The following is a 20,744-nucleotide window of genomic DNA, read 5'->3' on the forward strand; positions in this document are numbered from 1 at the left end:
CACACACCCGTCTCTGCGCGTCTCCTGCGTAATACCGTACAACGGTCGAGTCGATTTCTATTTCAGAGAGCTAAGGCTTTTGCTCCTTATATATTACGTTTGGTGCCCGTGGACTTTCGGGCGATGGGTTGAAAAGCCGGCACGCGCTCGATCAATATTGTGTATGGGTGCACGAGGGGCCGATCAAAGTGAAAAAAAAAGAAAAAAAAAAAAAAAAAAAAAGAAATGAAAGGTGGAACAGCTATACGGTAGGCGAGGAACGCAGGTTCGACGTACATCCGAGCGGTCGTCATCGCGTGATTGATGAATTCCGAAAGATTTTCGTCTAACGACCGAGTAGCGTTAACTCGCGCGATATCATCGCCACGGGATACAAATATATTATACCTCTGCCATGCCTCGTATGTTTTTTCAGCTGTGCACTGCACGGTCTCTTTCAATCTTTTTTTTTTTTTTTCTTCTTGTTTTAATGCCCTGTTGTAGGATGTATTTTCTCTCTCGGAGTTTCGTGTAACGTATTTAAAGAATTTTTCTTTTCTCTTTGAATTTGGGCAAAACTAAGTTATTATACGAGCTTTGATAAAGTTTTCGAGACTTCCCCGGTGTCTTTGAGTAAGCGTTACGTGTACGAGTTCTTCGTTCATCAACTTTTCCATCACTGAAAGAATGGTGCTGTGTAGGGGCGTTGCGTAAACGACAGTAACGATCGGTCCAGCAATCACAATTAGCTCAAAAATTAATGTTACGAGCACCGAAGAAAGAAGAAGAAAGAAAAAAAAAAAAGTACCATTGAGAGAGAAATCACAGTACTACAGGGTTACAAAACACCATGCCATTGTCTCTCGGTCTATCGAACCATCGATTGGTATTAAAAATGAGCCGCTCCCTTATCAGCCGACAAACGATATAATGAACGATTTCGCATCAACACCGTACACTGCCCGTATATACATGTATGATAACTTTATCGGGTAGCGATCCATTTATTGAGACATTAGAGGGTATACACATTCCGTGAGATCGATTCACCCGAGGACAATGGCGTTCTTCCTGTTGGCTCTCGACCATTCGAAACTATACTCCGAAGAAAACCCACGCTGCATGTTGCAAAAAAAAAAAAAAAAAAAAAAAGATTCAACATGTTAAATTGAGAAACACAGCCGAGAGAACGAAAAACACACGTGCATCATCGCGCGGAGGCGTCGTCGCCGTTATAATATATTGTATGTATAAAAGGCCACTTGCAGCCCAGCTGATCGTAAAACAGCGCCGCGCCACTTGGCCTTCGCCTCTCCCTCCCCGTGTAAGTATATACACACATATATATATTATATACTTATTCTCTTTCTCTCGCGCACGCACCGCGCGAGAGTCAATAAACTTTTAATTCAATCTCCGTTTCGCCCTCCTCGGCTCGTGGCCATGGCGCCGAGCGCGTGCCGCGTATACACGTGTATAGCATACGCCTATCACATCGAGCCGGTTAGTTTTGATTTCCGCGAGCAGAGAGTGAGAGGTTACTTTCGCACTCCGTGTCAGTAATGTGCGTGAGCTCGCACGGTTCAGCCGTACACTCGATCGGCAAGGCAAAAAGAGAAAAGCAAAGTACGCGACGGAAGGGCGAGTATATATATAGGTACAGACGCGGACAGTCGCCCCGGTTGTTGTTTGCAAGCGCGCGACAAGTACACGACACGGAAAATTTATTTACGAGCGACTGTATGGTCCGCACTCGTCGAGGAGGGAGGGCGTTAAACGAGATCTCTTACGCGCGCCTCGGCTCATAAATATCCGCGTAATTAAGTAATCCTTGACACTATGCAACAGTTGCACCGGCCAGCCGGTATTTGTATGTATACCTATGTCATGTATGTTGTTATATTGTGGTGCGGGTGTATTTTGCACTACCCGCGACGTCTCGTCATTCATGCGACTGGTGAATTAAATTGCACAAATCCACGGATCGTCATTGAAAAAACAAAAAAAAAACAACAAAAAACAATGCATCCTTTTGGTTTGAATTGAGAGCCTCAGGTGGAACATGCCACCCTATGGGAAAGGGAAAAGGTGTCCAATTGGCGAAAATTATGAACGACGCAAATTAACCGGCAGAGTAATTATTCGAGTGATAACATTATGGTGGACGTACGCAGTGCAGGTACACGAGAGGTCCAAGCGGACGGGAGACGAAGGGAGGGGAATTAAATATCACGCGAACGAGAAGGAGAGAGAGGCGCCGATTCCCCATTGGAGGCTCTACGGGAAGCCACTTAACGTGTTCCCCTTTCTCTCTCTCTCTCTCTGCCGAAATAGTCGTGTTAATTTGGCCCGATCGCTTAGCCGACGCCGCGGCTCTCGTGGTCAGCACATACTTTGGCGAGGGAGAGGGAGACGAGGGGGGGAGAGGAAAAAAATGAGCTCGGCAAAGAGCCGCCGAGGCAAAAATTAAGATGGATTTTTCGACGAGACCGCCGCGCCGCTGCCGCTTATTCGCCGTTACCGCGCGTAAGAAAAAGAGGCACCGCGACGACCACGAGGAGGGCTAACGGTGCTTTATCGCGTTTTTTGCATCGGCATTTCGCTTTTTTTCTTTTCTTTTTTTTTTTTTTTTGTCTTTTAGTCGAGATTATTCTATCAACAGTTTTAATTCAAGGGTAATTGCTGCATTCCGATTATTCGGGGGAAAAACGCAGAGAGAGAATGCGCCGTGTGAAATCGTCAACCGTACCGATCGTTATCACTGGGTGTAAAGGTATATATTATTAAATAATCGCCCGACGGTATGGCTATTTAATTCTCTCTCTACGACCGACGTCTGGCGAGGCCGGCGAAAACGACACTCTCAAAGTCGCTCGTTCTCGAATCAACATAATTAACACACAGACCGATAGTGTCAATTATGCTAAACAGGCGAACCACTGCTCGAAGGACGGATCGATATGGCACTCTTTCATGTCTACCGATTAATAATTAATTATAGCTGTCGGCTCTACTCTCTCTCTCTCTTATCTGTTGTACTATGCTCCGGTCCATATAACGTATCGCGATTCCAAATGGCAATACGTGTATACACGGATTACTCAATGATGATTATACATACGAGGTGTATATAAAAGATTGTGTTTCCGTCGATCGCAATCAGCGTAAATCAAGGCGAGTTGTCACCCTCCGTGTATACATATATACCCTATACGTCTCAATTTTAACGGCGCGCGTAAGTAGTAGGCAGCGGGTATAAAAGCCCGAGAGTCGAGGGAGAGAAAACTCGGGACAGGTATATATACAAACAGCGACACAAGTCCGGGACAAAAGAGCGCGTGACGAGCTCCGTCATTGGGAGCGATTCGTCGCGACTCCTTCCTCCTTTTTTTGCTCGTGATGGCTATTCGTTCCGCCGAGGGGGTATACACGAGCTGCCGTTTTTTGCCATAGCTGCTTCTAGGGCATGTACACGGGGGCCTCTCATCCTGCACCGATTTCAGTTGTTGCGCGACGACGGACGAAGCGCAAAAAACCAATGACGGGCGTACACACGCGAGAACCGGGTATATATTGTAATGTACGGTCTTTGCCACGGTGGCGTAGGCTGCAGGTATATAAGTGCAAATAGAGAAGTACGGGGGAGGAGTGCGGTGCGAAAAGTGGAGCGCGGGATGGAACGATAAGCGGTGTGTTTATGGCCTCAATAAAGTCTAGGGAGGAGAAAGACGACTGGAAAAAAAAAAAAAAAAAAAAAACGGGGGATGAGAAAGGAGAATGACTGCACGACGTCCTCTTTTGCCCCCCGTTCGCTCGATCATCTCCGTTCGTCGTCGTCCCTGGACTGCTCTCGGGGATCATACATGTACCTGCACCGGGTGATGGCTCGAGTTTACGAGACGCCCGGGAAAATATTCAATTTCCAAAGTTCCGACCTTGGGGGATAGGATATATCCTTCTACTCGTGGTCGTGGTCCCACTGTGCCGCGACGACCCTTGAAATCGTCAATTTCGACGGCACTACCACCGACCGAATTAATCGAGTCGGACGCTGGACGGAGTTTCGGCGAGTACATCCTTGACTTTCCTATATACATAGACGTGTGTATATACGTAACTATACGCTTTGGGAGTTATCCGAAATGATTATCATCGCGCCTGGTTTCGCCACATAGCGCGACGGTTCACGCGAATTTGATTTATCGCGAACAATCGACTGGCGTGGCTTTTACGAGCGTATTTTTTATTATGTTTCATTTTCACGGGCTATATATCCACGTACACGAATTCACGGGGTTTCATAAAAGTCGATCAAATGATTTACGGCGCAAAAAACCGGGTGGGGGATAAATTACGTGGGTTAAACGTGGTTATTACACGCAGTTCGCGCTAGCAAACGATCGCAACGCCGTGGGCCGGAATTTTAATTATTACTGATAAAGCGTTGCGCAACGCTTGATACCTGCATGCATTGCATAGGTTTCTACACCGAGGACGGGCATTAGGATTCTTTTCTTCCTCTATTTTCTAAGCCCCCCCCCGCGCACGAAATTTATGGCATTACCGTATAGTGAGTACTTTCACCGTCAGCCAAACTCGTACGTTGCAGTGTATGACGTTATTAGCCCGAGCGTGCAACGCCTCCAATTCGCGGAAAAGATAATTTAGAGGCACGAAAACCTGCACCTGACATTAATATCGACACAGTCGACTTTGGACGTTGATTTTCCCGGTTTTGTAGGTAATGATAATCGGAACGCATTACACAGTTGTTCGCTGATTTATCCTTTATGTGGAAAAACAGCCGAGTCTTATCATACATAAGCATACATTTTACTCTTATCGTCGAGCCACGCTTTCGGTGCGTCTTGGACAAACGATGCGCGCTCCGTGACTAAACCCTCGAGTAAAATTAAAAAACGCACCTGAGCGTCGTTGGACTATTTACTATTTTTCACCCTCCTATAGGTTGGGAAGGGCAAATTACACGACCGTCGGGGCGAATCGGTGTAATTCGCGAAACACGATAAGAACTGTTTGAGCTCGGAAGAAAAAATACATATTATATGTATAAGGGAGAGATAGAGAGGATGGAGGAAGGATAAAGACGGAGGCTGGGAGCCACTGCGAGGGGGACCCCGAAGATTTTACAGGGCTCACCGCGAAACGAAAAGGTATATACCAGAATCGGCCCCGACCCTCTCCCTCTCTCTTATCCTCCTGTTCTTCTTCTTCTTGCGGCTAAAATATATAACGCCGCGATGCGCGCACACACACACACACGTGTACATGTACCTGCAGGATGGGTATGGAGAAGGAGAGAGGCGCGTGAACGCGAGCGCGCAGTGGGAGAGTTAAGTACATCGGACACGAGAGAGAGAGAGAGAGAGAGGAGGAGAAAGACCAGTCGGTGGCGGGGCCCGTTGCTCGGCTTCTCGGGGGCCCGTTCCTCACCAGTCGCTCGGCGAGTCGCGCTAGTGGAGGATCGAGGGGAGCCCACGTCTCTTCAATAGTCCCCCAACGGCGATCGTTGACTCCTATACCGACCCACGCAGTAGTTAGTAGTTTGACTTTGCGCGAAAATGAAATCGCTCGTCGGCTGATTATTATGCGGCGCCCAATGGGCGATGGACGCGAGTGCGCGGGTGGTTCGCGTGTAGTGTCAAGATTATCATCCTCGTTATCGTCGCCATCACCGGCGTACCGCAGCTAGTGACAAAGATGCAGTGGGGTGTCTTCCCCGCCGTCCTCCTGGGCGTGACGTTCTGCGTCGTCGTCGTGGGAGGGGCCTCGCTCCGTCGGGCCCTTTGCAACAAGGCGCCCGACGAGTGCGAGTGGCTGGCCGCCCCCGACACCGGCGAAGGGACCAAAAACAGCCCAGAGTCGCTCGTCTGCCGGTTGCGCTCGATATCGGGGACCACCAGCCTCGTGGGCAACCTGTCGAGCTCCCAGCTCGAGAACGTCCTCTCGCTGGCGTTCGAGTGCAGCGAGGGCCTCCGCTTCGACGGCCAACTCGAGGAGGCGACTACCTGGCCAGCTGGATTTCTGGGTGCCCTACCTAGGCTGGAGCGATTGCGCCTCGAGTACTGCAAGGTCCGCAACTTGCCTGGTGGGGCCTTCGCCTCGGCACCGGGGCTCCGTAAATTGACGCTGCGGTCCCACAGCGCCGACTGGTCCTCGGCTGCTCTCGATCTGCACAGGGACGCGTTGCGGGGTCTACCGAAATTGCGGGAGCTGGACCTGGCGGATAACAACGTGTGGAGCCTACCGGGGGAGTTTCTCTGTCCGAGTCCGAGTTTGGCTAGTCTCAACTTGACGCGCAACAGGTTGCAGGACGTGGCCTCGCTCGGACTCGCCGATTGGGCCAGCGCGTGTGCCCAGAACCTCCAAATCCTCGACCTCAGCTCGAACGAGTTGAGTGCACTGCCGGACAACGGTTTGGCTGGTCTTCGTGCGCTCACCGCGCTGCGTGTGCAGGACAATGCTATCGCAGCTGTCGGGGATTACGCGCTTGCCGGTCTCCACAATCTCCGATCATTGAATTTGTCGAGCAACCGGCTGGTGGCTCTGCCACCCGAGCTCTTCGCCAAGAGCCGCGAACTCCGGGAACTCGTGCTGAGCAACAACTCGCTGGCTGTGCTGGCACCCGGGCTCCTGGACGGACTAGGTGAATAACACGTGTATTTTTTTCCAGTTGGAGAAGTTGGCCCACCACGTGGTTATATCTATGTTAAAGTGCAGTTATTTTTTCCACATCTAGTCATGTCTAAAGATATACTCGATGTCACATTAGATCCCCCTCCGTCGTGAATTTTTATAATTTATTTTCAACTGTTGATCACGCAATGAATAATGTATAATGTATGATTTTTGTTTCTCCATAGAGCACCTGCAGTCGTTGGACCTGAGCGCGAACGAGCTCACCAGCCAGTGGGTCAACCGCGACACGTTCGCCGGCCTCATCCGTCTGATCGTGCTCGACTTGTCTTTCAACCAGCTGACCCACATAAACGAACTTATGTTCAAGGACCTGTACACCCTGCAGATCCTAAGTTTGCAGTACAACGAGATAGAACTCATACCCGCGGGCACCTTCGCTCCCATGAGTAACCTGCACACCCTCGAGCTCTCGCACAACAGACTGAAGCGCTTGGACGCCCAGTCGCTCAATGGGCTGTTTGCCCTGTCCCAGTTGGCCCTCAACTTCAACCTCCTCGAGGGCATACACTCGGACGCCTTCAAGAACTGCTCCAGCATCCAAGACCTCCAACTATCCGGGAACAGCTTGCCGGTCGTGCCCAGCGCCCTTCGGGACATGGGCGTCCTGAAGATGCTCGACCTCGGCGAGAACCGCATCTCGAGCCTCGCAAGGGCCGACTTTGCCGGGTTGAGCGGCCTGTACGGGCTCCGACTGATGAACAACGCGATCGGCAACGTGACGCACGACGTACTGGCCGAAATGCCGGCCCTGCAGATACTCAACTTGGCCCGCAACGCCATAGCAAGAGTCGAACCCGGGTCCTTCGACGACAACCTAAAGTTACAGGCCATCCGGTTGGACGGGAACAGGCTGACCGACATGTCAAGCTTGTTTGCCAAACTGCCGAACCTCGTCTGGCTGAATGTGAGCGACAATAGGTTGCAAGGCTTCGACTACGCGATGATACCGAGCTGCCTGCAGTGGCTGGATCTCCACGCGAACGAGATCACGGAGCTGGGCAACTACTACGAGATCGAGTCGCAGCTGCAGCTGAAGACCTTCGACGCGAGCGTCAACAAGCTGACGGAGATAACGGGGAGCTCGGTGCCGACGGGCGTCGAGATGCTCTACCTCAATGACAACCGGATAGCCCGGGTGCAGAGCTACGCGTTCTTCAAGAAGCCCAACCTGACGCGCGTCGACCTCAAGGCAAACCGCATACGCCGACTCGAGCCGTACGCCCTAAGGATAAGCGCCGTGTCCCCCGACAAGCCCCTGCCCGAGTTCTACGTGGCCGACAACGACTTTCTCTGCGACTGCACCATGGAGTGGCTCCAGCGCGTCAACCGCCAAGAGATCGGCACGGCCAGTCGCGTCCAACCGCGCGTCATGGACCTCGAGAGCATAGAGTGCGACCTCCTCTACGACCGGGAACGAACCCGGGTGGCCCTATTGGAGGTCGCTCACTCCCAATTCCTCTGCGAGTACGACAGCCACTGCTTCGCCCTGTGCCACTGCTGCGACTTTGACGCGTGCGACTGCGAGATGACCTGCCCGACCAATTGCACCTGCTACCACGACCAGACGTGGACGGCCAACGTGGTCGACTGCTCGAGCGCGGGGTACAAGAAGCTGCCCGGCCGCGTGCCCATGGACGCGACCGAGCTCTACCTCGACGGCAACGACCTTGGCGAGCTGATCTCGCACTCGTTCATCGGCCGCAAGAGGCTCGGCACCCTCTACCTGAACGCCTCGGGGATCGAGAGTCTGCAGAATCGCTCGTTCAACGGGCTCAAGAACCTCGAGGAGCTCCACCTGCAGGACAACGGCCTCAGGGAGCTCGAGGGCCACGAGTTTCTTGGCTTGGAGACGCTGCGCGTCCTCCGGCTCGAGCGCAACGCCATCGAGGCCATATCTAACACCACCTTCCTGGGACTGCGCTCGCTGAGGGTGCTCCACCTCGAGGGCAATCGGCTGGTCGATCTGGCCGTGTGGGCCCTACCCCCGGGGCTCGAGCTAACCTTCGCCGATAATCCTTGGTCCTGCGACTGCGGCTACATGCGCGAGTACCGCGAGTGGGCCACGGGCTCGTCGGCCGGGCGCGTCCTCGACGCGGCGAGGCTCAGCTGCGCGTACAACGGCACGGGCGAGGACGTGGCCATGGCCTCCACCCCGGCCGACACGGAGATCCTCGTTCCCCTCGGTGGCCATCACCAGGTGGTGCGGCGCAGCTACAGGTTCTCACTGCTGACGGGCCGGGGCTTCGACGTCAATGGCTCCATTTGCACGGACCTCGAGAGCGTCGAGAGCGGCCTGACGGGGCTGCAGATCGGCAACAACAACACCAAGACTTACATCGGCAAGCAAGCCCTGGGCGACCACTTGCCCCTCCTTGTGGGTACTCTGGCGGGCTTCCTTCTGCTCCTCGTTGGGTGCATGCTCGGCTTTGTGTTCCGGCACGAGATGCGCGTCTGGCTGCACTCGCGTTTCGGGGTGAGGCTGTTTTATCGGCACGCGGACGCCGATCGGGGCGACCGGGACGACAAGCTGTTCGACGCGTTCGTCAGCTACAGCTCCAAGGACGAGGCCTTCGTCGCCGAGGAGTTGGCCCCGGTGCTGGAGCTCGGCCAGCCGAGTTACAAGCTGTGCCTGCACTACCGGGACTTCCCGGTGGGCAGCTTCATCGCCGACACGATAGTCCAGGCGGTCGAGTCGTCGCGGCGGACGATCATGGTGCTCTCGGAGAATTTCATCAAGTCCGAGTGGTGTCGGTTCGACTTCAAGTCCGCCCATCACCAGGTGTTGCGGGACCGAAGGCGCAGGTTGATCCTCGTGCTCGTGGGGGACGTGCCGCAGCGCGACCTCGACCCCGACATAAGGCTCTACCTCAAGACCAACACGTACCTGCAGTGGGGTGACAAGCTCTTTTGGGAGAAGTTGCGCTTCGCCCTGCCCGACGTGCCCAACAACCAGCGGCCGACGAGCACGGCTGCGAGCATGGCCGCCCTACACCACCACCGGAGGCAGCCCCCGCCACCCGTCAGGCGACAGCACAACAACCAAACCGGCGCCACACCCGCGGAACGCTCGAGGACGCTCTCGGTGCACATCTAGTGTACTTATGTGTATGTGTGTGTGTGTGTCGAACAAGTGCAATATACGAGTGGGTTACGGTGTAAATATGTAGTAGTGCGGTGTAACGCCAGTTGGCCTTCTCGTGTGAAATTATTTCGGCGGTGCGAGTGACACGTGCGACGGAACACGGCACAAAGAAACGAGACTTTGTGCACGAAACGAATTAAACAGAGGTATATATATATATAAATATGTGTGTATGTATAAATAAATAGAATAAAAATAGTGCATAGCGATACGCGCTGCGGAAAATCGACAGTAAAAAAAAAAAAAAAAGGAAAAAAAAGGAAAAGGAAGAGAGAAACTGGTGTAAGTGCGTGCGTGTGTGAGTGCAATGATCACCGTCATGGATCAGCCTCTCCATATTGTCGAAGGCATCGCTAATTATGGACGTCAAGTGTACACGTACGATGCAAAAATATCCCTGTCGCGCAACGGCAGTGTGTATGTGGGTGTGTGTGTGTGTGGTTCTTAAACGGATGTGGTGTTCCGCGACCGAAGGATTGTTATTACGGCGCGCGCCGGTGGGATTTTTCACGGTGCCGGCGACAAAGAGGGGGGAGAGCACCGCTCGCACAGTAGTAAATGCACTTGGGCGAGCGCGCGCCTCAAAAGAATCCGAGAGTCATTCGGTCCCGAAGAGAGAGACTATGCAATATAATATATATAATGCAGGACGATGACGCCGACGAACGTACAACGTGGAAAAAAAAAAAAAGGAGAGCGCGTGTGCCCCTTTTGATCGAGGCTTTCCGCCGCCAGACCGAATCTTTTCTCCTTTTAATATCTCAATTGGGTTTAATTAAATGTTTGCTCGACTCGTAAGTGCCCCCCGTCGGACAATTGAAAAAGGGCTCGCGTGCGTTTTTAGAATTTTCTGAAAATACCGTGGAAACGACTTCGAAGGAGGGTATTCATTTTTTTTTTTTTTTCTTTTCCCCCTTGACGCACGCGCGCGCGAGACGTGTAATCTCGATTGAAACGAAGCGCGGGAATCAGTGGTATACAACCACGGTGTAATGGCACGAGGGGCTAACGTAAGTGTGCAGTCGCGGGAAAAAGCGCGAGACTCGCGATACGCCCTGCGGCGTCTATGACGAGCTGGCTTCGCTCACGGTGATGTGTATATAACTTTCTTAATGATTTTTTTTCAACTCGGTGTTTTTTTTTTTTTTTTTTTTTTTACTTTGCTCCATCTGACGAAGGGACGCTCAAATATTTATTGCTCCTCTCGCCGGCGCGGACGTACATGGGCTTTGTTTCTAATGCTCGCTGAATACGCGCGGCGGGGCTCTCCTTCTTCGTTTGTAAATTTTGTAAAATATACGCCTCAGGGTAAAAAAAAAAAAAAAAAGTAAAAATAGCACAACGCTCATTTCTGGTATGCACGTGCGCTAGTGTGTGTGTGTGTGTGTGGTTGACACGTATAATAGCGTCCGGCGATCACAAAAAAGGGGGATGAAACAGCGCCGGCCTCTGGGAAGTTGAAATTTCGAGGACGACAAAAGAGCAGCGAATACCTGTGTACGTATAAATATACAAACAGAAAACAAAAACAAAAACAAAAAAAGTTGAAATAGAAAGAACGAGAGAGCGACAGGGATGGAGGAGTACGCGGGAGGCGGAACAAACGAAAGAGAAAATAAAAGCCCCCATTGTGACGTTTAAGGACTTGCTCTCTTTATTTCTCATTCCATTCACGCGGGCGATACAGCCCTCCTCCCTTGCCCACCCCCGCGTCTCTTCTTCTTCGTCTTCTCGGTGTTGTGTAGAAACCTCCTAGTCGAGGGCTCGTTCTCCCTGCGGCGAGCGCAATCGCAGGGCAGGAGACGAAAACGACGGAAATGGGGACGAGACGCTCGGTTACGCGACACACGACAACCCGAGTAGGAAAGGGGGCAGAGCTCCTAGCAGTCTGCTGAAAAAAAAAAAAAAAAAAAAAACCACTGAATGGAGGACGAATAGGAATCCGTTAACCTGCATACGCTGTGTATATATGTATGTACCCACACACGTGCTCTGTCTCCCTTTCGTTGGCTCGGCGTACGGACCGATGTACATGCGGGTTTCGGTATTCTCCTCCTCCTCTCCCTTTCTCTTCTTTGCTCTTCTTATTTTTCTGTATTTTTCTGCTGGTACGAGAGTCCACCGAAGAACTCGGGCTCTCTTTATTTTTTTCCGTGCCCGCCGTTCAGCTCCTAGTTTCCGGTAAATATGAAAACTCTCGAGCTCGTCGCAACATTTTGCGATTGTGTTCGATTTTAGCTTTACTTGTTGTTAGCCATCCCTTTCTCTCTTGGAAATTTATTTGAGTATAAAAAAAAAGAAAAAAAAAATGTCACTTTTCTAATCAAATACAGCGACTTATTTTCTCCCTGCGACCGTTTGGTATTCTCGATCGAAGGAGCACGCGATTGTTATCACCTCGTTGAAAGATCGAGGAATGACGAAAGACTCCCGAGAGAAAGAGACCCCGGCGCTGTTGTCGTCCTTACGGCATGTAAGTGTGTACGTGTAACGCGGCCATTGGTATTATTTATTCGAAAGCGAGTGCATGTAGGTACGGATGGTTGTGTGAGCGCTCAATGTACATTGTTCGGATTTTAATTTAAAATGTAACTACTCGAAATAAATTTATTTTTGTTATTTGAATATACCTTTGAATTTTTCATTTGCGTTTCGCAACGCTTATTCTGTTGCCCCGTTCGCCCAACCTCCTTTTTTTTCCTTCCACAATAAAAGCAAATAAAAAGGTTAACGACTGCGCGCAGGAGTACTGGTAACAACGATACATATACAACGATAATAATGAAAAAAAAAAAAAATTTTGTTTTTTTCACTGTACGCAGTTTGTTAACAGCGTCGTTAAAATTATGGTTTTTTCAGCCAAGGTCACCTGTTTCGCACGCGAAAAATCTTACACATTTCAGTATCGCCTGTATGCCCATCTGTTGCAGTGATATTTCAAGAAAATTGAAGGACGCTTCGACGCTCATCAACCAAGACATTTTTTTCCCTCCCCCTCAGTACTACACGTTAAAAATCCACCCAAGCTTGCGCACTAAGAGAAAAAAATAATAAAAATTACTGTGCTAGAATGGTAATCTGGTAGCGTTCAGTCGTATCTAGAGACTTTTTACTATTTGAACGATAATTTTTAATGTTTGTAGAATAAAAACTACTGTCCGGAATGGTATAAATTAGGTTGGCCAAAGTAAAAAGTTCCTAGACGGCAGAATGCCACCAGATTACCATTCTAGCACAGTAATTTTTATTTTTTCTCTCTCAGTGCGAATGTCAATCGTTGCACAATCATCGCACCCAAGCAGCTGCGGAGGAAACACTTGCTGCGCCACGTTGTATCGCTACGATCGCAAAAACAGAGCGCCCACGGAATTCTTAATTAAAGAAATCCATGTACACACACGAGGCAGATATCCATCGAGAGGTGTATACGATCGTCGTCGTCGCCAAAGTCTTCGGGTTGTATACGTATATACAAACTCTTGGGGCACGCGCCACGAGGTGAGATACATACACATATATAGGTACGAGGCCCAGTAGCGGCAGCGAACACTGTCTATTTGAGATTAGGTGCAGTGGGCTCGTTCTTCACCACCTGGTCGTCCCCCTTTTTCTTCCTCCCTGCAGCAGCAGTCAGGGGGGAATACCAGCAGGTACACATCCCTAATCGGCTCGCATCAATTACCCGCAGAGCAGAGCAGTTCCTTTTTTTTTTTTTTTTTTTTTTTTCACCTCGACTCTCGGAAATGAATGGACACGTCCCGCGGTGATGTCGAATTTATTACACGTGGAGTATATATATGATACAGTACACCACGCAGACAGCGGATTTCGCAGCTTCTCCAATGGCAGCAGTATAGTTCCCCACACACGGTTATCGGCTGGCGATCCTCCAGCGGCAGCTACGTTATATATACGAAGGGACCCCCGCGCGTTAAGCTTCGCGCGAGAGCTTTCCATTAGGCGCTATCGCGCAATTAAGATAAAATTATCGAAAATGCATTAGACCGTGCCGGTTGCTCTGTTTTTGCCCACAGGATATAGGATGTAGTAGCGTCAAGTTGCCTGGTTGGTAGCGACGAACATCTGCCATATGCAATGGGCTAGGCTATATATTATATAGGCACACGAGTACAAGTTTAGGTGTAGTCGCTGAACTTTGGAAAGAAAAAAAAAAGACAACAAGGCACGCTAGACAAGGTGCAACGACCAGCTGTCGGCGTCGTCCTTTCTTCCTTCCTTTCCCTTTGTATACAAGATGTCATTACACGTTTAAAGTTCTTAACAAGCGCACGTCCGACTGCTCCGCTCCTTCGTCTTTTCCCTCCTCCTCCTCCTCCTCCTCCTTTGATATATTATATATATAAAAAAAGGTCTCGTCTTTTCTCTGCCTTACGTAAGTAGATGCACGTATATAATATGTGCACACACTGTTCCGTACAGTCATGCAGACTCGCGTGATTTCGCGGCTCTTGTTGTTACCCTCCCCGAGGAAAAGAAGAAGACGAAGGATAGACGGAAAAGATTTGTGTAAGTATTATAACGAGTGCACTTTGCTCGCTTATACATATACATATACGAACATATAGGAATAAGAGAGAAAGGGGGAGGAGGTGCTAGATTGAAGAATCGACGAGGCCTGGAGGAGGAGTATGGCAGGCATATCGGGGGTACATATAACCACGTCCTACGTGCACATGGCGTGGAAGGATGAGGGGTAGGTAAAGGTATGTATATGTATATAACACGTACGTGGTTTATAGGAAGAGAAAGGGAAAAGACAGACAGACAGAAAGAAAGAGAGAGAGAGAGAGAGAGCGGTGTATCCGGTATATATTTGAAAGATAGAGCGAGAGAGAGAGAGAGAGTGCTGGAGGTGTTGCGTGCGAGTTAACGAGCCAACGACGAGAAGGAGAGTGAGCGAAACGAGGCGCGCGCCGGTGCGATTTTCTTTTCCTATCGGCCGGACCCCATCTTACCATCTCTCATCATCACCGGCACATATACACATATATATACACCCATCGCTGTATTATGTATATATATATACCCGGTCCCGCTCGACCGACCAACTTTGCGAGCCTCTAACCCACCTATATAAGTATATACGTGTACGCCCGCACTGCACGTCTTCTTTAAACTCATCCCTCTCCCACCCTCCTTGCCGATTGTCATAAACATAGCTCCACCACCTTTTTTTTTTTTTTTTTTTAATTTCATTTCCAGCCCTCAAATCACGGCGAGATCGTTCTGACGTCTTGCTTCTCCTTCAGAAAGGCCAGCTGCTGTTTCCCCATAAATACTTTATTCGTTTATTTATTTATATTCGTTATTCAATGGCCGAATCAAGTGGGCGTGCTACGGTACGTGCTTTTTTTTACACACATACACATACGCACGCCCCATAAACAACAATAAAGTTTGATCTTTTAACGCGAGAGAGGCTTGCTCGTTTGCGTGCAAGGTATGCGTATATATATATATATATATATATATATATACGACCAACTGTATATCTCTCTCGGGGCCTCTTTTGAGTTATCACTTACGCGCCGTATTGTATGCGCGTAAAGTATACATGTACGCACAGGAAATTCGACGGGGAGAGAAAGGCAGAGAGAATCGCTCGGGATCATTGGAGAGAGGGAATATTCGACAGGGCAGAGGGTGGGGTACATATATTTGCGAGCTGCTACGGGATGATTGTAGGTATACACGTATACACAAAATTAAAAAAAAAAAGAGGCAGAGAAGATGCACGCAAAAGGGAGGGAACCAAGATTCGCTCGTCGTAAACGTAACCCGATGCACGAAGGAAAAAAAAAAAAAAAAAAAAAAAAACGCATTTCAATAATAAGCTCTCGTCCGTATATTGGTGCACATAATGCTGTACACGCAGGCTCAGGGGGAGGAGGGGAGGGACCTTAATTAAGGGAATTTTCGGGATAATATTATTGGCAAGGTTTCTGCTGCAGTCGGCTCGTAGACCACCGGCGTAAGATAAATGAAACCCCAAAAAAGGAAAAAGACTCGGAGTTTCATTAAACACGGGCTGGTGCTGATGCTCCCTCCCGCTCGCGCGTCGAATTAAAATTCATAGCGAAACGAGACGACGACGACGCGCGATCCGCAGCAGCGGCGTTGGCTTAATGAGCGGGAATAATGGCAAAATCAATTAGATATTCGGCTCCCGGCCAACTTCTGTTCCCCCCCCCCCCCCTCGCTCTTTCCTTCCTTGCATGCGCACATGTATATATATGGCACTTCCCAGACGGCTGCGAACAAGCGGTACGAAATCCACCGCCAAAAGAGCGAAAGGGGAGGGCCAATTTACTAATTTCCGCGAGGCTGCGTCGGTGCATATTATATATTATATACATCGTGACGTGCGCTGATCAGGCTGGTATCATTCGTCTCCGAGTGTATACATACTAATGCCTCTCGACGCCAGTTACCTCGAAGGGCTTTCGATACGTAGGCAGGTGTAGCCTTCACGGGTCGATGATTTTTCAGGGATTATTCGTGCCGCGCCAAAGGGAACATTAACCCAATTTTGTCGCATATGTTTTTTTTTTTTTTTTTTTTTTTTTTCTATTAATATACACGGGCAGAGACCTTTTCTTGGGTTTCTTTAGTTCCGTTCTCGCGGTGCACAAAAAAATAGGGCAATTTATATTCAAATGGACGGCAAAAAGGCTCGCGCTTGCTTAGCGAAGAGAGAGAGAGAGGGGGACGGCGTTTCATTTGATACATGTACACCCGAATGGTAATTAGCGGCGGCAGCCGGTGTCCCCGGCACGCAAGTTACACGGATAATTTATTCGGCCGGAAAAAAAGCTAAATTGCCGAGCTGATGAATACAAATGATTTCGCGACTCGTTCGTCGTTGTTTTCCACTTTGTCTCGTTGGTTACTGCTGTTTGCAAGTTTTGTTGTTCGTTTTTTTGTAAAAATCGTCGTTAAAATGAAAGTCAATAGCCACGGTGGAGGGTAGTGGCAAAAAGCGACGCGAGAGATAAACAACAACTGGTTGCAGCCAGCGTTGCAGATAAAATTTTCTCGGAATCCACAGGCAAAGGTGCATGTGTGCCATGTACAGAGCACACGTATAGCCACTCTGGATGGAGGAAAGGAGGCGGGAAAAACGTCGTTTATACTTTAAATGCTCGGATTTACAGTGAGTTACCCTGCACCGAGCCGAGGCGCATGTACCTATGCATGACCAGGAGCGGTATGAAAATTATTATTGACGCGCGGGGCAGGCGAGGGCTTCCCTCTCCCTCTCGTAATCAAAGTGAGTTGCTTTGAATATGCAGATTACAGAGTTAGAGGGCCGAAGACTGTAATTCTTTGTAACGGTACTCATTGTATTGAAATATGGCATATTCGCTGGGAAATTAAAAATTCACATTTACATAAGCGAGGGGGCTCCCCCTTCCTTCTCTTTCCTTGTAGCGTGTGTTCGCTCCGTGTTACGAGCTTGTCCTGATGCCTGAGCTTGACTACCTCGATGACTAGCGATAAAACGAAACGACCAAGAAGACGAACTCGTTGCAACGATTAGCACTTTATTTTCTTTAATCCCTCACGCCGAAGGAGCTCCGTTTACATTATAAAGGCTATGATTATTCATAGAAAGTACACCTGCAGATGGTCGAGTTTTTAAAAACAATTTATACTTAATTGAAGAGATTTATCGTACTTATGTTCAAGGAATACAAAGACAACTCCTCGCGTGGCTGCACGAAAAGTGAGTTGGAGAGATAGAGATCAAACAGCCGCAACTCAATGGCGAATTGCACTTCCGCAATGGTTTCGTGTATGCAAAATGAGTACACGCGCCCGAGTGTGCTGGACCATTAGTCTTGGCACGCGTACAAATGGACGTCATAATATTTGATTAGAATACATGTTTATCAGACCCGCAGATAAAACAGCATCGGGAGTATTAATAAGCGCGAGGGTTGCTTTCTTAATTAATGGAGTTATTTTTCGCTTCCTTTTTGTTTACCAGTGGATGTGACGTATACTCTGGTGGAATTTGTTGGTATAAAACTCGTTTAATTGAATATAAAGCGGAACTGCCTGGTGTACGGAGGCACGTCGAGCTGAAAATTCTTCGTACTATCCGCAGCTCATCTGATAAAAGGAAAAACAAGGCGCTAACTGTGGGGCAATTTTACTCAACCCAACACAATGGAACGGGCTTCCCTGGCGATGTGATTATTGATGTAAATCAAGTCTAGCCAGTCACGAGAGATAAGTGCTTTTCTTCCTCTATACGAGTAAGAAAACGTTATTAATATTCATACAGGGAATGGAAAATAGGGTAAGGGCTTCCTTTTATGGTAAATTAAGTACACAATGTACGATAATTATTCGAGTGTTTTAGAGATTTTTTATCACTCGAAACATGTCGCTGTTGCCTATAATATATACGTACTACAATGAGTGATGAATTTTCCTGGATTTGTCTACGTGTACCTATACTATTCCCAAGGAATTCGATGCAGGTATCTGTTACAGACATCTGTAGTGAGTACACACGAAATAAATACTATACGTGGTCTCAAAAAACGTAAATCCTGCACAGCTCCGATTCTTATTTCAGATTGCGAGAAACTTGCATTATCCTTGTCGATAAATTAAAAATTTTTACAATCAACACCCAACGGCAAAAGTTGGAGAGATACTTTGGGAAAGTGGGGCTTGGGCACACACGTTGCGTGCTTATGCAATGTATCTAATTTCGCCCACAGCCAACCGGTCACTCATCAAGTCAGAGAGTCGGAAATGCAGCGAATGAAGTTAGTGCATTGTTGTTTCATATTCCTTTTTTTAAAATTTATTTTAGCTCCGGTGTGAGTTGAAAATTGTAAAGAAGGAAAAAAAATATGCATATAGTATTGCAAAAACACCCTGATTTTTCAGCCCATCTCATCACCTCGAGGTACGATCATCGTATACCCCAGGGTAAACTACGCGCATGTAAGATAAATCTCCTTTTTTTTTTTTCACGTATGTACACCTACGTGCGAAAATTTTCCGGAGGTGCGCACGTACATAGCCTCTGTACAGCATGTATACCACCCGCCACTCAAGAAGTTCCCCTAAGAGATGGCTTCTCTCATCGCGCTTTACCTTTCCTGGAATTTCATGAATAACTTTTCACCCATTATTTCTGGGGTCCAGGCTGCACGCCGTGGCTGGCGTCGTTCTCAATTATGCGAGCCGAGCAGCTCGAATCAAGAGCAACAGCAGCGGCAGAAGCCCCGAGCTAATTCGTCAGGGAGGAAGATCACCGGAGTCGTACATATATATACACGCTCAGCTCGCGAGAGCTAACGGGAAAACTTATCGTTGGCATTGCATCGATAAATTCGAGGAAACTGGCGCGCACGTGTGTGTTGGCCAGAGCTGCACCCAATTAAGGTTGAATTTCCCGACGCGCATAACTCGAGGCTAGGCTTACACCGGCACGCGCTCGAGCCCCGCTACGAGTGTATATACACGTACATATCCGCGGAGAAAATAGTCAACCCGGGAGGTGGAGGGGGCACGCGCGCACGCGTGACTATTTTACGGGCCGGCTCGAGTTACGTAACTAATTGCGAAGGGCCCTTTTTCAAGATGCACACGCATCCGTGTCTTTGGGTAATTCATTGATCCGCGTCCGCCGATGGCCGATGGGAATAAGTTATCGGGCTCCTCTTTCCGCGTACAATAGATCTCGATTCGGTGTACCGTTGCAACTAATCCTCCTCGCGCGAACTGCTTTTAGCGCTCGATGATAACTCTATGCGCGCAAAGGAAAAAAAAAAAAAAAAAAAAAAAGGGAGATAAAAACCCTACCCCAACAATCAAATTGCGAAACGAGGGAATTATGTTTATTTACCGGATGGGCCCTAACGAGGCCTACTTTGCCCGTCAGCGTGTCCCTCCGTGCAATTTGAAATTCCTCGATGATAAATCAATCTTAATTTCGCATCTTCTCCTTAATTAGTTGGAACGGGCAGGCAGGCAACAATCCACGCACCCTTTTTTTTTTTTTTTTCTTTTTTTAATGATTCCTCTCTCTCTCTCTCTCTCTTTCTTCCACCCCTGGGTGCATCCTGCAGGCTTTGGTGCACTGCGCCGTTTCTCCTCTCAGCGAGAGACCCATCATTTTGACAAACAACCCGGTCTCTCGCACCGGGGGCGTGTACTCCCAGCTGGCGCGCCCTCCCTACCTCCCTCTCGACAACTCGGCCGCGAAAACACCTCCTTAGCACGCATCGCCTATACATACACACACACACACACACACACACGTGTGTACAACAGCCACGGGCTGTGCATACGATGCACTTGCAGCGTTGCACGAGGGGCGCACCGGACGACGGCACTGCATGCACGAACACAAACACCAACCGAGAGGGCTCTTATATTATATACATACACGCACGCGCGCGCGCTTACGCATATATACCCTCCAATACATATACATGTATGCAAAGCCTGTCAGCGCCGGGGCCAATATACCATATATATGCATCAGCACCACCGCTGGTTGACATATTCCCGGTGTGTGTGTATGTGTGTACGTGACGCTGCTGGCCCGCAACTCAGCTGCATCGGAGAGTACTTACTCTCTGGTACCTGTGCACACGCATCATCCATATTATGCTACCGAAGCTATATCATGTATACCCTCTCTCTCTCTCTCTGGTGCACCCCATCCGCGTAATTAGCGCGCTGATGTACGGGCGCTGCGTCCATAGTACGCACACACATGGAGCCAAGAGTGTATACCTACATGGTATTATGCACAGAGAGCGCGGTAGCGTATAGTTTAACCGGGGCCCCGAGAAACCTGCAGAGGGACAGAGAGAGAGAGAGAGAGAGAGAAAAGAGATCCCCGCCAAAC

General features: G+C 49.2%; 2 protein-coding genes across 2 annotated transcripts in view; one reads left to right on the top strand and one right to left on the bottom strand.

Moving 5' to 3' along the window:
• The window catches only part of Su(var)3-3 (lysine-specific histone demethylase Su(var)3-3), a 178,208-nt gene that overhangs the window by 75,204 nt on the left and 82,260 nt on the right, over window positions 1-20,744 (bottom strand). The window lies entirely within an intron of this gene.
• Window positions 5,701-9,977, top strand: Tollo (Toll-like receptor Tollo). Its single transcript, XM_014361889.2, has 2 exons — window positions 5,701-6,646; window positions 6,864-9,977. Exons 1-2 carry the CDS (start codon window positions 5,701-5,703, stop codon window positions 9,791-9,793), a joined length of 3,876 nt encoding a protein of 1,291 aa, XP_014217375.2. The 3' UTR covers window positions 9,794-9,977.

Source organism: Copidosoma floridanum, unplaced genomic scaffold (genome assembly GCF_036245765.1).
Source record: "Copidosoma floridanum isolate Cflo_tuat_1 unplaced genomic scaffold, Cflo_Japanese_pri ptg000009l, whole genome shotgun sequence".
NCBI classification, from domain to species: domain Eukaryota; kingdom Metazoa; phylum Arthropoda; class Insecta; order Hymenoptera; family Encyrtidae; genus Copidosoma; species Copidosoma floridanum.

Excerpts from the sequence above, each read along its gene's own strand:
- Tollo (XM_014361889.2), top strand. The coding sequence starts at position 5,701 with ATGCAGTGGGGTGTCTTCCCCGCCGTCCTCCTGGGCGTGACGTTCTGC. Across the intron at positions 6,647-6,863 it reads CGGGCTCCTGGACGGACTAG|AGCACCTGCAGTCGTTGGAC; the intron begins GTGAATAACACG and ends GTTTCTCCATAG.